The sequence below is a fragment of the Sander lucioperca genome, chromosome 2 (genome assembly GCF_008315115.2).
Source record: "Sander lucioperca isolate FBNREF2018 chromosome 2, SLUC_FBN_1.2, whole genome shotgun sequence".
NCBI lineage: Eukaryota > Metazoa > Chordata > Actinopteri > Perciformes > Percidae > Sander > Sander lucioperca.
Window position 1 is genome coordinate 47,280,807 of NC_050174.1, and position 18,048 is coordinate 47,298,854.

General features: G+C 35.0%; 1 protein-coding gene, 1 long non-coding RNA gene and 4 other non-coding genes across 6 annotated transcripts in view; 1 reads left to right on the forward strand and 5 right to left on the reverse strand.

Annotated features, from left to right (window-relative positions):
• cntrl (centriolin) overlaps nt 1–16,400 on the forward strand; it is a 115,381-nt gene extending 98,981 nt beyond the window's left edge. Inside the window, exons 35-41 of the mRNA XM_035998904.1 lie at nt 10,257–10,330; nt 10,431–10,511; nt 11,026–11,125; nt 11,278–11,432; nt 13,389–13,469; nt 15,003–15,065; nt 15,773–16,400. Of these exons, the coding sequence (XP_035854797.1) occupies nt 10,257–10,330; nt 10,431–10,511; nt 11,026–11,125; nt 11,278–11,432; nt 13,389–13,469; nt 15,003–15,065; nt 15,773–15,904 (686 nt within the window). The 3' untranslated portion in view covers nt 15,905–16,400. The remainder of the gene's footprint in view (nt 1–10,256; nt 10,331–10,430; nt 10,512–11,025; nt 11,126–11,277; nt 11,433–13,388; nt 13,470–15,002; nt 15,066–15,772) is intronic.
• Nucleotides 2,079–2,160, reverse strand: trnas-gcu. Its single transcript has one exon. It is a non-coding gene; the product is annotated as a tRNA-Ser (tRNA).
• trnas-gcu lies at nt 2,981–3,062 on the reverse strand. The gene has a single exon. It is a non-coding gene; the product is annotated as a tRNA-Ser (tRNA).
• Nucleotides 4,475–4,556, reverse strand: trnas-gcu. Its single transcript has one exon. It is a non-coding gene; the product is annotated as a tRNA-Ser (tRNA).
• trnas-gcu lies at nt 5,860–5,941 on the reverse strand. Its single transcript has one exon. It is a non-coding gene; the product is annotated as a tRNA-Ser (tRNA).
• On the reverse strand, nt 15,061–15,814 carry LOC118494596. The gene is made up of 2 exons (XR_004896695.1): nt 15,699–15,814; nt 15,061–15,540 (listed from the first exon to the last, which is right to left on the reverse strand). It is a non-coding gene; the product is annotated as an uncharacterized LOC118494596 (long non-coding RNA).
• Nucleotides 16,401–18,048: the final 1,648 nt, after the last annotated feature.

Consider the following 18,048-nt stretch of genomic DNA (forward strand, 5'->3'; position numbering starts at 1 on the left):
GACATAATATACTGTGACTTTCTTCGACATAATATACTATGAATTTCAACATGCTATACTATGACTTATTTTTGACATGCTATACTATGACTTTTTTTGGACATACTAAACCATGACTTTTTTCAACATACTATACTATGACTTTTTTCAACCAACTATACCATGACTTTTTTGACGTCATATACTGTGACTTTTTTTGACATACTATACTGTGACTTTTTTCGACATACCATACTATAACTTTCGACATGCTATACTATGCCTTTTTTCGCCATTCTATACTGTGACTTTTTTGACATAGTAAACTGACTTTTTTTGACATGCTATACTATGACTTTTTTTGGACATACTAAACCATGACTTTTTTGACGTCATATACTGTGACTTTTTTCGACATACTAAACTATGACTTTTTTCGACATAATATACTGTGACTTTTTTCGACATACCATACTATAACTTTCGACATGCTATACTATGCCTTTTTTCGCCATTCTATACTGTGACTTTTTTGACATAGTAATCTGACTTTTTTTGACATGCTATACTATGACTTTTTTTGGACATACTAAACCATGACTTTTTTGACGTCATATACTGTGACTTTTTTCAACAAACTATACCATGACTTTTTTGACGTCATATACTGTGACTTTTTTCGACGTACTATACTATGACTTTTTTCAACAAACTATACCATGACTTTTTTGACGTCATATACTGGGACTTTTTTTGACATACTATACTTACTTACTTACTGACATAGTTAACTTTCAACATACTAAACTATGACTTTTTTCGACATAATATACTGTGACTTTTTTTGACATACTATACTATAACTTGCAGAGCACAATGGATTAGCAGTCCATCGCCTTAACCACTCGGCAACCTCGTCTGGTGATCAAAGAACTAAACCATGACTTTTTCCGACATAATATACTGTGACTTTTTTTGACATACTATACTATAACTTTCGACTTACTAAACTATGACTTTTTTTGACGTCATATACTGTGACTTTTTTCGACATACTATACTATGACTTTCGACATACTAAACTATGACTTTTTTGACGTCATATACTGTGACTTTTTTTGACATACTATACTATAACTTTCAACATACTAAACTATGACTTTTTTCGACATAATATACTGTGACTTTTTTGACATACTATACTTTTTTCGACATACTGTACTAAACCATGACTTTACTATAACTTTCGACATACTAAACTATGACTTTTTTGACGTCATATACTGTGACTTTTTTCGACATACTATACTATGACTTTTTTCATCAGTCTAAACCATGACTTTTTTCGACATGATATACCATGTCTTTTTTCAACATAATATACTGTGACTTTCTTCGACATAATATACTATGACTTTCTTCGACATAATATACTATGACTTTCAACATGCTATACTATGACTTATTTTTGACATGCTATACTATGACTTTTTTGACATAGTAAACTGACTTTTTTTGACATGCTATACTATGACTTTTTTCGACATGCTATACTATGACTTTTTTCAAAAAACTAAACCATGACTTTTTTCAACATAATATACTGTGACTTTTTTCGACATACTATACTATAACTTTCGACATACTATACCATGACATTTTTTGACATAATATACTGTGACTTTTTTCGACATACTATACTATGATTTTTTTCGACATACTATACTATGACTTTTTTCGACATACTATACTATGATTTTTTTCAATAAACTAAACCATGACTTTTTTCGACATAATATACTGTGACTTTTTTTGACATACTATACTATACCTTTCGACATAATAAACTATGACTTTTTTCGACATAATATACTGTGACTTTTTTCGACATAACATACTATGACTTTCGACATACTATACTATGCCTTTTTTCGCCATTCTATACTATGACCTTTTTTTACATAGTAAACTGACTTTTTTTGACAAACTATACTATGACCTTTTTTTACATACTAAACTATGACTTTCTTTTACATTTTAAACCACGACGTGCTTTAATATTACTTTTGTGGACATTATACACTAAAGATATTTGGGTGCGACGAGGATGGGATTCTAACCCACGCGTGCAGAGCACAATGGATTAGCAGTCCATCGCCTTAACCACTCGGCCACCTCGTCTGGTGATCAAAAAACTAAACCATGACTTTTTCCGACATAATATACTGTGACTTTTTTTGACATACTATACTATGACTTTTTTCAAAAAACTAAACGATGACTTATTTCGACATAATATACTGTGACTTTTTTTGACATACTATACTGTGACTTTCTTCGACATAATATACTATGACTTTCTTCGACATAATATACTATGACTTTCAACATGCTATACTATGACTTATTTTTGACATACTATACTATGACTTTTTTTGGACATACTAAACCATGACTTTTTTCAACATACTATACTATGACTTTTTTCAACATAATATACTGTGACTTTTTTCAACAAACTATACCATGACTTTTTTGACGTCATATACTGGGACTTTTTTTGACATACTATACTATAACTTTCGACATACTAAACTATGACTTTTTTCCACATAATATACTGTGACTTTTTTGACATACTATACTTTTTTCAACATACTGTACTAAACCATGACTTTACTATAACTTTCGACATACTAAACTATGACTTTTTTTGACATAATATACTGTGACTTTTTTCGACATAACATACTATAACTTTCGACATACTCTACTATGCCTTTTTTCGCCATTCTATACTATGACCTTTTTTTACATAGTAAACTGACTTTTTTTGACAAACTATACTATGACCTTTTTTTACATAGTAAACTGACTTTTTTTGACAAACTATACTATGACCTTTTTTTACATACTAAACTATGACTTTCTTTTACATTTTAAACCACGACGTGCTTTAATATTACTTTTGTGGACATTATACACTAAAGATATTTGGGTGCGACGAGGATGGGATTCGAACCCACGCGTGCAGAGCACAATGGATTAGCAGTCCATCGCCTTAACCACTCGGCCACCTCATCTGGAAATCAAAAAACTAAACCATGACTTTTTCCGACATAATATACTGTGACTTTTTTTGACATACTATACTATGACTTTTTTCAAAAAACTAAACCATGACTAATTTCGACATAATATACTGTGACTTTTTTTGACATACTATACTATAACTTTCGACATACTAAACTATGACTTTTTTGACGTCATATACTGTGACTTTTTTCGACATACTATACTATGACTTTTTTCATCAATCTGAACCATGACTTTTTTCGACATGATATACCATGTCTTTTTTCAACATAATATACTGTGACTTTCTTCGACATAATATACTGTGACTTTCTTCGACATAATATACTATGAATTTCAACATGCTATACTATGACTTATTTTTGACATGCTATACTATGACTTTTTTTGGACATACTAAACCATGACTTTTTTCAACATACTATACTATGACTTTTTTCAACCAACTATACCATGACTTTTTTGACGTCATATACTGTGACTTTTTTTGACATACTATACTGTGACTTTTTTCGACATACCATACTATAACTTTCGACATGCTATACTATGCCTTTTTTCGCCATTCTATACTGTGACTTTTTTGACATAGTAAACTGACTTTTTTTGACATGCTATACTATGACTTTTTTTGGACATACTAAACCATGACTTTTTTGACGTCATATACTGTGACTTTTTTCGACATACTAAACTATGACTTTTTTCGACATAATATACTGTGACTTTTTTCGACATACCATACTATAACTTTCGACATGCTATACTATGCCTTTTTTCGCCATTCTATACTGTGACTTTTTTGACATAGTAATCTGACTTTTTTTGACATGCTATACTATGACTTTTTTTGGACATACTAAACCATGACTTTTTTGACGTCATATACTGTGACTTTTTTCAACAAACTATACCATGACTTTTTTGACGTCATATACTGTGACTTTTTTCGACGTACTATACTATGACTTTTTTCAACAAACTATACCATGACTTTTTTGACGTCATATACTGGGACTTTTTTTGACATACTATACTTACTTACTTACTGACATAGTTAACTTTCAACATACTAAACTATGACTTTTTTCGACATAATATACTGTGACTTTTTTTGACATACTATACTATAACTTTCGACATACTAAACCATGACTTTTTTCGACATAATATACTGACTTTTTTCGACATACCATACTATAACTTTCGACATACTATACTATGCCTTTTTTCGCCATTCTATACTATGACCTTTTTTTTAATAGTAAACTGACTTTTTTTGACAAACTATACTATGACCTTTTTTTACATATTAAACTATGACTTTCTTTTACATTTTAAACCACTACGTGCTTTAATATTACTTTTGTGGACATTATACACTAAAGATATTTGGGTGCGACGAGGATGTGATTCGAACCCACGCGTGCAGAGCACAATGGATTAGCAGTCCATCGCCTTAACCACTCGGCAACCTCGTCTGGTGATCAAAGAACTAAACCATGACTTTTTCCGACATAATATACTGTGACTTTTTTTGACATACTATACTATAACTTTCGACTTACTAAACTATGACTTTTTTTGACGTCATATACTGTGACTTTTTTCGACATACTATACTATGACTTTCGACATACTAAACTATGACTTTTTTGACGTCATATACTGTGACTTTTTTCGACATACTATACTATGACTTTTTTCATCAATCTAAACCATGACTTTTTTCGACATAATATACTGTGACTTTCTTCGACATAATATACTATGACTTTCTTCGACATAATATACTATGACTTTCAACATGCTATACTATGACTTATTTTTGACATACTATACTATGACTTTTTTTGGACATACTAAACCATGACTTTTTTCAACATACTATACTATGACTTTTTTCAACATACTATACCATGACTTTTTTGACGTCATATACTGACTTTTTTTGACATCCTATACTATAACTTTCGACATACTAAACTATGACTTTTTTCGACATAATATACTGTGACTTTTTTGACATACTATACTTTTTTCGACATAATGTACTAAACCATGACTTTACTATAACTTTCGACATACTAAACTATGACTTTTTTTGACATAATATACTGTGACTTTTTTCGACATACTATACTATGACTTTTTTCGACATACTATACTATGACTTTTTTCAAAAAACTAAACCATGACTTATGTCGACATAATATACTGTGACTTTTTTTGACATACTATACTATAACTTTCGACATACTAAACTATGACTTTTTTGACGTCATATACTGTGACTTTTTTGACATAGTAAACAGAATTTTTTTGACATGCTATACTATGACTTTTTTTGGATATACTAAACCATGACTTTTTTGACGTCATATACTGTGACTTTTTTCGACATACTATACTATGATTTTTTTCGACATACTATACTATGACTTTTTTCGACATACTATACTATGACTTTTTTCAAAAAACTAAACCATGACTTTTTTCGACATAATATACTGTGACTTTTTTTTACATACTACACTATAACTTTCGACATACTAAACCATGACTTTTTTCGACATAATATACTGTGACTTTTTTCGACATACCATACTATAACTTTCGACATACTATACTATGCCTTTTTTCGCCATTCTATACTATGACCTTTTTTTACATAGTAAACTGACTTTTTTTGACAAACTATAGTATGACCTTTTTTTACATTTTAAACCATGACGTGCTTTAATATTACTTTTGTGGACATTATACACTAATGATATTTGGGTGCGACGAGGATGGGATTCAAACCCACGCGTGCAGAGCACAATGGATTAGCAGTCCATCGCCTTAACCACTCGGCCACCTCGTCTGGTGATCAAAAAACTAAACCATGACTTTTTCCGACATAATATACTGTGACTTTTTTTGACATACTATACTATGACTTTTTTCGACAAACTAAACCATGACTTGTTTCGACATAATATACTGTGACTTTTTTTGACATACTATACTATAACGTTCGACTTACTAAACTATGACTTTTTTGACATAATATACTGTGACTTTTTTCCACATAATATATTGTGACTTTTTTTGACATACTATACTATAACTTTCGACATACTAAACTATGACTTTTTTGACGTCATATACTGTGACTTTTTTCGACATACTATACTATGACTTTTTTCGTTAAACTAACCATGACTTGTTTCAACATAATAAACTGTGACTTTTTTTGACATACTATACTATAACGTTCGACATACTAAACTATGACTTTTTATCGACATAATATACTGTGACTTTTTTTGACATACTATACTATAACTTTCGACATACTAAACTATGACTTTATTGTCGTCATATACTATGACTTTTTTCGTCAAACTAAACCATGACTTTTTTCGACATTATATACTGTGACTTTTTTCGACATACTATACTATAACTTTCGACATACTAAACTATGACTTTTTTCGACATAATATACTGTGACTTTTTTCGACATACCACACTATAACTTTCTACATACTAAACTATGCCTTTTTTCGCCATTCTATACTGTGACTTTTTTGACATAGTAAACTGACTTTTTTTGACAAACTATACTATGACTTTTTTTTACATACTAAACTATGACTTTCTTTTACATTTTAAACCACGACGTGCTTTAATATTACTCTTGTGGACATTATACACAGATACTTGGGTGCGACGAGGATGGGATTCGAACCAACGCGTTTTTTTTTTTCAACATACTATACCATGACTTTTTTGACGTCATATACTGGGACTTTTTTTGACGTACTATACTATGACTCTTTTCAACATACTATACCATGACTTTTTTGACGTCATATACCGCGACTTTTTTCCACATACTATACTACTATGATTTTTTTCGACATACTATATATACTATGACTTTTTTTGACAAACTAAACCATGACTTTTTTCGACATAATATACTGTGACTTTTTTTGACATACTATACTATAACTTTCGACATACTAAACTATGACTTTTTTTGACATAATATACTGTTACTTTTTTCGACATCCTATACTATGACTTTTTTCAAAAAACTAAACCATGACTTTTTTCGACATAATATACTGTGACTTTTTTTGACATACTATACTATAACTTTCGACATACTAAACTTTATCTTTTTTCAACATAATATACTGTGACTTTTTTCGACATACCATACTATAACTTTCAACATACTTTACCATGACTTTTTTCAACATACTATACTATAACTTTCGACATACTATACCATGACTTTTTTCGACAAATTATACTATGACTTTTTTTTACATACTAAACTATGACTTTCTTTTACATTTTAAACCACAACGTTCTTTAATTTTACTTTTGTGGACATTATACATTAAAGATATTTGGGTGCGATGAGGATGGGATTCAAACCCACGCTTGCAGAGCACAATGGCTTAGTAGTCCATCGCCTTAACGATTCAGCCACCTCATCTGCTGATACTTGCTTTTATATACCCTATTCACGTGAGAAAAAGAATGAATAGGCGTATGAATAGGCAATATTTGGGTCTTTTTCGACACTTTCCCCTAATGGGATTCTTCAGGGCTTTTTTTTCCTTACTCAGGACATATTGAGGATACAAAATCAGTTGAGTTTGCTTCTGTTGCAATTTGTTCTACCTTTTTTCATAAAATGACTGGACTATTAACCACTTGGCCACCTCATCTGCTGTTAGCCATTTTCATAGTCGACATACTATATAATTACTTTTTTCGACATAACATACTATGACTTTTTTTTACATACTATACTGTGACTTTTTATGACATACTAAGCTATGACTTTTTTCGACATGCTATACTATGACTTTTTTTCAACATACTATACCATGACTTTTTGACATACTATACCATGACTTTTTTCGACATACTATACTATGACTTTTTTTCGACAAAGTAAACCATGACCTTTTTTTTACATACTATACTATGACTTTTTTTCGACATTCTATACTGTGACTTTTTTGATATGGTAAACTGACTTTTTTGACATAAGGGACTGTTCGTTTTTTATTTAAGGCGCTACCGGAGGAGTTTTGGGATCTTTAGTCAATATAGACTTGACCCTCCCTTTGCCTGCAATACATTTTTCTATGATGACCCTCCAAAATTATTGGGAAAAGATGCATGACCCTCCCCAACAATTTATTGATGCCTTCTGTACTGGTTTGCACTTGGCAAAGATGTACAGATAGCCACTGTTTTTTTACAATCATGACATACATGAGTTTACCTCTGCTTTCTCATCTTACACATCACACACCATCAAGATGGTGGCCATTTCAGTAGATTTACTCACTAACATTGTTGTGGAAACACAATAAGAATGAAACTAAATGCACACTTCCTGCATTACTGCATTACTTCAAATACTAAGTTACTCCTCTAGTAAACTAGTATTCACATGAAATAAAACAATAAAACATTGAGACCATTTAAAAAGCACACTGGGTAATAACAAATTCAACACATGAACTGTGCAGTGGCAACCCTCCAATCATATTCATTGGTCATTGATTCAATGAGCCGGTGTATCTAGTGGAGAGAATAACAATATCAATATTGAGTATTGTATGAATGCAGTGTACCACTTACGTTGTAATAGGCTGTGATACTTGGTACACAGATAAAACTGATACACTGACTTATTGTAAAACAGTAGGCTAGGCTCCGTCAAGAATGTATGGCTGCAGCCTGGAGACCTCCTGTCGCATTCCTGGGCGTGTCCAACAGTAAATTCAGATGTTCAGAATACGAAATTGTGAATTATTTTCTAAATGAAGTCACAGTTAAGTTAGTGAGCATGATGCAATTAATTGAACGTTGTTCAAACTCTTAAATTAACGATAGCCATAAATAGCCTATAGTTGGCAGATTTGTATATGTTAATGTTGTCTCCCTGATGTTAACGTTTGTTGTTTATTTGATGAAGCCTGTGATGACTTTACTTTTTTTATTAATGCTTTATTTGCAAATTCATAAAAGTAAAAAAAGGACAAGCGTAACATAAAAACGTATGCCAAGTGCAAAAAACATAGCTCAACAATAAAGCCACTCACATAATACTAAAATTAATACTGTTTTACAATTATAACATATGAGACCAAAGAAGAGTAGGCTGCAATAAAAAGGTTTTCATCCCTCCCATTAGAAGGGGATCTGATATCTAAAATTTAGATAAGAGAAGGTTAACCAATATTTTATTATAGGCTAAATCTTTTTAATCTTATAATTTCTATAATTTCGAAAGCTGCATTTATGGATATTTGACAACAAAAATTAGGATTAATATAAAATATTGTTTAACCTCTTCCTTTCTGAAATCATAAAACATTTAAAACTGCATCAGGGTTTAACGTTGACGTTTGTTTAAGCCATATTACATGAGAGGGTTTAATTTCGAGGTCCAAAAGGCACATCACTGAAGTGTAGGCCTTCTAAAGTGTAATAATTGTGATTATACAACAACGGTTACAAACAAAATAAGTGATAATCAATCTGTATTCATATTGTGGAGCAATTCGCTCTTGAAATACAAAAACAAAACAACAGACAGGATTTCTAGTCCCTTCCTGTTTAGTCAGCCAGATAATTTGAGCTATAACTTTGTAGAGACCGTGGATTTCCCAAACTGAATAAATCCCACCCGCACATATAAACACAAAACTGCTCTGCTAGCTCCATCGTGTTGTAACTAAGACGTCTGCTGAAAAAAATATTGTATTCATTAGCATGATTGCCGTACTGTTTAGTTAAAAAACATCCAAAACATCTCAGGGACAGCACCAGGCTGCAGCCATACCCGACTCGCGATTTTTGTTGGGTCAGTCCTAACTGACCCAACAAAAATCTGAGACTGAGAGCTACATGGAAAAATTTGCACCAAACAAGCAACTTTGAAATTTTGCTGTTTTCATGAATACAAAAGTTCATTTTTAAACATACCAAATGATTATTTTCCACCATATGATTTATGACATACTATACTATGACTTTTCATGACATACTATACTATATTTTATTTTGAGATAATACTTAAAGACTTTAAATGTAAAAAAGACAACTGGAAGCGGAAAAGAGTTAAAGGATGCAACAACATTATGTTTGTGTTTCAGAGAACTCAGAGCTGTTGTCTCTGCTTAGTGAACAGGTGGAGGAGAGGAAGAAACACCTGCAGACTCTGGAACAGGTGCGCACACACACACACACACACACACACACACACACACACACACACACACACACACGTGACAAGTGACATTTCTGATTAGCGTGTTTGTGTCCTGTAGGAGATGAATGTGTGCAGTCATCAGCAGCAGCAGAGAGCAGAACACCTGAAAGAGCTGGACAGGCAGATAGAAGACAAACAGGTAGAACACACACAATTCAAACATGACATATAGCTAAATTCCTAACAGATACACAGAGACATCACTAACACAGTTACACAGAAACATGTAGGGGCCAAAATAGAAACCAACAAGAAACACTGTTCTTGGATACTACACAGTTACTTTATTGACTTAAATATAACAATACAAATATATACAATAACTTAACGTGATCTAATAAAACATTACGGCCAAACAATAATTCACAAAGAATATTGAGCACATAAATTAAAAAACCCTGCTAACCTGCCTACTACCTTGCACATTTATAACACAGTCAGTAGTTGAAGGCATATTCAGATCCTTTACTGCAGTAAAATTACCTATACCACACTTAAAATACTCTACTACTACAAGTAAAAGCCCTGCATTTAAAATATTACCTTAGTAAAATATGTAAATAATATCAGCAATCATATAAGTATAACCAGAGAATAGTTGATCTGCTGATCAACTGATACATCTTTTTTAGCGCTCTCTCCCTCTCCCTCAGGCAGTGTGTGTTGGACTGGAGGATTTTAAAGCTGCAGTGTCACAGTTGGAGGACAGGGGGCGCCGTCTGACCCAACAGCAGCTGCAGCTCAACCAGATCAGTCAGTCAACACTCATTTATTCTGTTCCACATACTTTCCGTCCTACAGGAGATTTAGATCTGAGATATTTTTCAAGTGTTTTACATGAGAAAAACAAATGTAATATATGTGGAAAAAAAGTAACTTGTGTTTGATTGATTGTGATTGATCAGAGGAGGAGCTGTGGCTGAGAGAGAAACAGCTGATCCACAAGGAGGAGGAGCTAAAACGACAGGAGGAGGAGCTACAGCTGGAAGAGGAGGGGCTACAAAAGAAACGTGAGGAGCTTCGAGTGAAAGAGGACGAACAACACAAGACAGAAGAGGAGGTGAAGCATCACACACAATGATTAATAAATCAATAATAAATACAAGTTTTTAAGATGATCCCAGGATACTAGTCTGTATGTCAACCATTTATTTATTTACCAGGGACATTGCACATTAATCAACTCTTTAGTTTCCACCTTAATGTAGAGTGTAAAGGCCCTGACACACCAAGCCGACCATCGGCCATCGTCGACCTAGTTTGTGCGGTGTGTCCCACACAGTCGCCAAGCGTCGGCCTTTTTTCGGCTGATCGGCGTACAGCTGATTGGCTGTTCAGCTTAAAAACGAGAGTGAGGAAAACAAACAAGAGACTGTGACAGGCACAAACAAGGCTTCTTTCATTTTTCATCTCATCTGATCAATCCAATACACATCAGAGCTGTCAAAACTGGTCAAAAATGACATTTGAATGTTCCTTCTAAAAACACACACGTTTGAACGATTGGAATGTCTATTTCTGCACATTATGTCCATAAGATGGCAAACGTAGAACGAGATATACATAACTACTTGTGTAGTCATATTTATTTCAAAAATAACGTGTCTTTTAAAAGATCTCTATATACCTAAATAAACTAACGTTAATATACTAATATCCTACACCGTTATATTTAATATAAAGACTGTAATAGACCTCTCTCTCTTTGCACCCTCTGCACCGCTAAACAATTAGCCCCCTAGCAAACAAGCTAGCTTACAGCCAGCCAGCCAGCCTCTATATTAGTAAAATGTAAGAACTTAATGTTTAATTCACATGCTCTTGTCAAATTGAAGGAAAGCACATTACGGTCGCCAGATTTAGTTTGGCTAATTTTCTGTAACCAGTGTATGATGAAGGATGAATGTTGGGTGGGTGAAATTAGCAAGCTAACGTTAGCTAAAAGCCAGCAGCGGGCCGTTTGGTCGCTCCCACTGTAGGGAGACTTCTTTGTCGAGAGAACGGATGACAGCCCGGGAGAGGGACGCTCCAGTTAGCCATCTCCCGGTACCATTGTCTTTCCGGTGGGGAGTGAAGCAGAAGGACCGTAGGCTTCTGCCACTGATCAAGCAAATGCTGTTTGTTGTGGATATCATAGCAACGTTATCCAGTTTCCCCTGTTGAATGACGAATAGATTACCGCCACCTGCTGGTATGGAGAGTTATTTTCTCTCACGCAGGCGCAGAACGTACTTGGTAGTTGACCGTCGGCTGTAGTCTCTGCGTCGTGTTCCAGTGCAAATTTTTGGCCAAGACAAAGTGACAAGGGCCGACGAGAGGCGACACCACAGTCAGCAGTCGTCACCACTAGTTCCCGGCCATCGGCTTGGTGTGTCAGGGCCTTAAGAGTTAGCTATTAAGCTTGTTTTCATCTGTTGTCCCTGGGCAGGTTATTAAGAATGGTCTAATGTTATCAATGCAAGGCTTTAGCAGGCACTACAGTACAACACAATACGATACATTATTACACAGCTTTGTTAAATACTCAATTCTGATTGATCAGTTACGGCTTTCTACAGTCTGTTATTTCTGAATAGCAGACCGTTGCGTGAGGACCATTTTCAAATCAATAAAATTATTTTGAAATCAATATTTTGTTAGTAGCCATGTAAAAAGCGGGATAATGTAGAGCGAGCGGGTAATCAAACCCCAACAGGAAGATGCAGGACCCCGACACAAAGCTCTGCATTATCCCTTACATAAAATACATTAGCATATTACAAAAGTAGCAGATATACTGTATGTATGAACAAGTGTATGTGTGTATGTAAAGGCAGTACTAGAGATGAGGTAGTAGGTTAGGTAGTTAGTGCTCTATCTTTATTTAATAAGAACACTACTACTGAGAGGACTGTTTGCTACGTAAACCATATAAACCTGCTGTTCATTTAACAAGTTGTTTAATGTGTGTGTGTGTGTGTGTGTGTGTGTGTGTGTGTGTGTGTGTGTGTGTGTGTGTGTGTGTATGTGTGTGTAGGACATCAGGGAGGAGTCGGAGTCGGAGGACGAGTCTTTCTACCTGTCTACAGCTGGTCTGAGATCAGCCTTCAGTTCTGAGGTGAGTCCTGACAGAAACACACCTGAACTCAGGTGACTGCAGACATGTTAACACTTTAAACTGTGTTGTCTGCTTTAGGGTTGCAATGGTATAATGGTATGGAGATTTTAACGGTACGATAACCGGCAAGGTTTCACGGTATTACACAATTATTTATCAGTTACAATGACCCTTGAACGAATGAAACTGCAACCCTAGTCCGCTTTATATCACAGTGATCAGATTAATTAGTGATTGTCCATAGCTCCCGTTAATGAAGGATGAAACATCTCCTAATACTCGTTAAATATATTCGTAAAATAATGCACAATTAAAATAAATTCATATCAGTAATCTAGCTTAATATCTGCATTTGTTTAATGATTGGTCTGTATTTCTGGGTCCTGATCTCACTGTAAAAGATCACTGGACTGCAAGTCGACTCGGAGCCAAAGACTTTGACTCTGAAATACATGAAAATAAATAAAGTTACATTTACAGAAATTAAGGAAACTGTATTCACCCAGTTACACATGAAGTCATTAATTCATTTCTACAGTGAATTGTTTAAAAAACATTTATTTCTTCAATCATGTATTTAGATTTAAGATTTAAAGTATGTGGGCAGTCCTGGGGGGCACCTCCAACTTTGTGTTAACAGTTTAAAGATTTTCAGGTACACAGTTAATCATGTCGCTGACTATGGCCCTGTTTACACGACAATGCTCGCGGGTGAAAACGACAATATTTTATCAGATGTGCCTTTCGTTTAGACGCGACGGCGTGTTTTGGGGCTTAAAAACGCAAAAAAGTGAAACCACCCTCCAGAGTGGAAATCTTAAAAACGCTCCACTGTCGCGTTCCCGTCTAAAGGTTAAAAACGCAAAAGTCTGCAGCCTCTATTGTTGTGGTGGCTGGCGACCCACCCCATATTTCGTTACATAAATCAAAATATAGAGGGATTAGTCGCCCATGGCCACTCCGCCATTGGGTATCCACAGACTGCCTATACTTGGTCCACATGGCTTTCAGCTTTGATGATATCTGACTTTTACAGATAGCGTCTTTCTCGTTTGGATATGACGTCCCTCCAGGTACAGGATACTGCTGAAGAAATTCGGTCTATATGTCTATAATATGTCTATATATTTAGACTGGCAGGACTCCCAGTCCACGCCCTGTTGTGCCTTTGTGGCTTTGTAATCTAAGGTTGTTTGGAGCAATAACTCCACCTCCTCGTCTGTCCAGACAAAATTGTCATCTTTTGTTGTTCGCTTCGCCATGTTTTGGTTTCGCACTACTAGGGAGAGGAGAGGGAGAGAGGAGGAGGAGAGGGAGAGAAGTAGAAGGAAGGTTCTACGCAGGCGCGCAGACTTGGTGGTGTTGTGTGGCAGTGCTTCACACTACCACCTAGCCGCCTGGTGTGCATACTACATCGATTTCCCCCCCAAATCGCTTGTCTAAACGCGGAATAAAAAGTGAGAACGCAACGCCCACTTTTGCGTTTTTTCTTCAGATCTTTTCCATCTAAACATAGCCTATGTTTATTTTCAGGAGGAGCGGTGGAAGGTTGAACTGCAGAGAGAAAAACTGAAACAACAAGAGGACCGACTAAAGGTAAACTTTTATTTTATTATTAACTTACATAAGAAATAAACACAGATTGTTAAATTGTTTGAGTTTACGGTCAAACGTCCAAAGTTTTGACAGGATGAAATCAAGATGATCCAGTCTAATCTTTTATTACCAGTTGGTCTGTGGTTGGTTTGGTTGTAAGACATATACTTAGACTATTTGCTGATTTGAATCTTGATAATTCAGTGTGAGATTCAAATATTTAAATCATCTTGTTCTATCTTCTCCAAATATTTCAGATGGAAGAAAAATAAAGATTATTATAAGTCACGTTCATCTCTGTGTCCAGTGCAGAGAGAGATCCTGCGTTTAGTCTTCACATGTTGTGTGTTGTTAATTGATCTGGTGTAGAATCATAGATGTAAAAAAGGAGACATTGAGGTTTTAGCAGCAGTTAGCTAAGAAGCTAGTCAGCAGTTCATCCTGTAGCCAGTTAGTTTAGCTGACAGAGATCAAACTAACAACTCCTTTTGACAGACTCAGACTCAAACTCAGAGCTGTTGCATTATGTAGCCTCTTATGATGGAGCTCAGCTAACAGTTTCCCTTTGCTTCCAGTCTTTGTCCTAAGCTAGGCTAAACACGTCTTGTGACTGGAGAAGACAGAATAAAATACATGTTTGAAATGTAGTAATCAGTCCAGTGAGAGTGAGTAAAACCTGAATGAGTGTTTGTTGTTTTGCGGTTGAGGCTCGTCTGCGCTGCAGTTTGTGGAACCAGCAGGAGAATATGAAGGTGAGACGACTGGAGGCTGAGGAGAGTTTACTGGGACTGAAACACCAACTGGACCAGCTGGACTCACTGCTAACACACACTCCATGACACACACACACACACACATACCATTAGGCTTGCTGATGTGCTCAGTCAGTCTTGACAGATTTTGTGCATAAACTAGCTATCATATACTGTATTGTCTTGTCACATGATCAAATAAGAGTCTTGCCAAAAGGACAATATCAACATAGATATTACTCAGCAATTATCACTGCTTATCTGTGTATGACAAACAGACCAAAGAAAATAAGAATTGGTACATTTCAGGGGTGCAAAATGGTCACCTTTTAATGAAGATCACAGTTTTGAATCCAAAAATTGTCGTTTTTGTAATTCTTGTTGATCCAATTAGTTTATTTATGTATTTAAGTGCCCTGAACTGATGTTTCCCTTACATTTGTAGCAGTAATTACATAATTTTAGTGTGAGTTTTAACTTTATCATTATGCTAAAATTGACTGTAAATCCATGTTAACGCTGATATTTAAGAAAACAAATTTCCTTGGGTATCTGTCAACTTTTTAACCCCTGATAATTGTAAAGTTTTTTTTAATAGTTTATAGTTTTTTGTAATTTATGCAGAATAATCATATCATTTAAATTTTATTAAATTGCTATTGACTATTTTACAAAGAAAAATGCAAATTATGACAGAGACCGTTTTTTTAAAATTGAAAAACAGTTATTTAAAAACAGTCGTATTTCCGAGCTGGCAATCTGAACCACTGCAAGTCACTGTCACTCTGCCCAACACATCGTTGGAAGGCCCCCTCTGTCTATGGGCCCACGGGCCCCAGTGCAACCGCACTGCCTGCACTGTCTGTCTGTTTTTGCCACTGACAGGCTCATATATTGTTATTACTGCATTATGGAAAGGACTCCATTTCATTATCATTGGTCCGAATCAGTTGATGAGTTTGTTAACTTGGAGTGGTTTTCCCTTGGTTCGGTTTCTTTCCACAACAACTTGCAGAGTACTTGCAGAGTTCATACGTTTTGAAAAAACCTGGAAAGGTTATGGAATTTAAAAAATGCAAATTCCAGGCCTGGAAAGGTTTTGGAAACATAACCCAGAAAGTTTTGGAAAAGTCATGGATTTTTTTTTTTAACACAGCATAATAATATGTGATTAATAAATGTATTTTCACGTCGTCCTAACCTCAACGTTCTATTCGGGGCGCGATATTACGAATTCCACTATGAACCACATAAATTGTTATTCATTTTATTGTTAAACCTCTGAGGGTAAACTTTAACACAGATTTTTATTCTTATTGTATAATGTCGACTGACATTTTCAGGAAAACATAGTCATGGAAATTTGCCGAAAAGTCATGAAAAAGTCATGGAAAAGTATAGGTTAAAATGCGTATGAACCCTGACTTGGGTTGGGTCAAGTTCCAAGCAGGAGGATTTTATGCGATAAGTGAAAACAAAAACATCTTTATGGAGCAGCTGTTTGTTTAGCTGGTTTTGTTGACATGTACAAGGCTAATGCTGCGTTCAAGTCAAATGGGACAAATGGTGGATGTTGAGAAAGATGACGACGACAAAAGCAGAGTTAGTTGTGTAAGAGTTCAAAAATACTGTGAACTGACAATATTACACCATAAACTCATATCTGGACTTAATCTGACAACACTTTATTATTTAGTCAGATATATCAGAACAAACACTGTTGGATGTTGAAGTTTTTTATTATTATAAATCAGAAACTGGTCATTAAAATAACTCCCGAATGACATGAATGCAGCATTGACATTACTGTGAGTAGGGGACAAAAACATAACTTGATATTTCTGTGTCTGTCAAAGCAACATCTGTGAGAAAACAACACTGAGCTGCAAAACGTGCCTTCATGAAAACATGTAAAAAAGATGTGGTTATATTTGACATCTGCTGTGTAAATGAAGATGGTATTTATCTTTGTAATAAACACTTTGTGTTGAAGCATGTTTCCATGTTGAATGAAACAAACACACCTGCTGGTCCTGTGAGGAAGCAGCAGCTCTGCTCTGTGTGACAGTCACAGTCCGACTTCCAGGTGTTCCAGGTGTGCAGCATCACCTCTCTGTCGTCACAGTTACTGTCGCTAGGCAACTGAGCCCCTCAAAGCTGCAGCATCTCCTGGACCTGCTGGAGGAGAGGTAGACAGACAGACAGATGAGTATCTTCAAAGAGGACAGTTT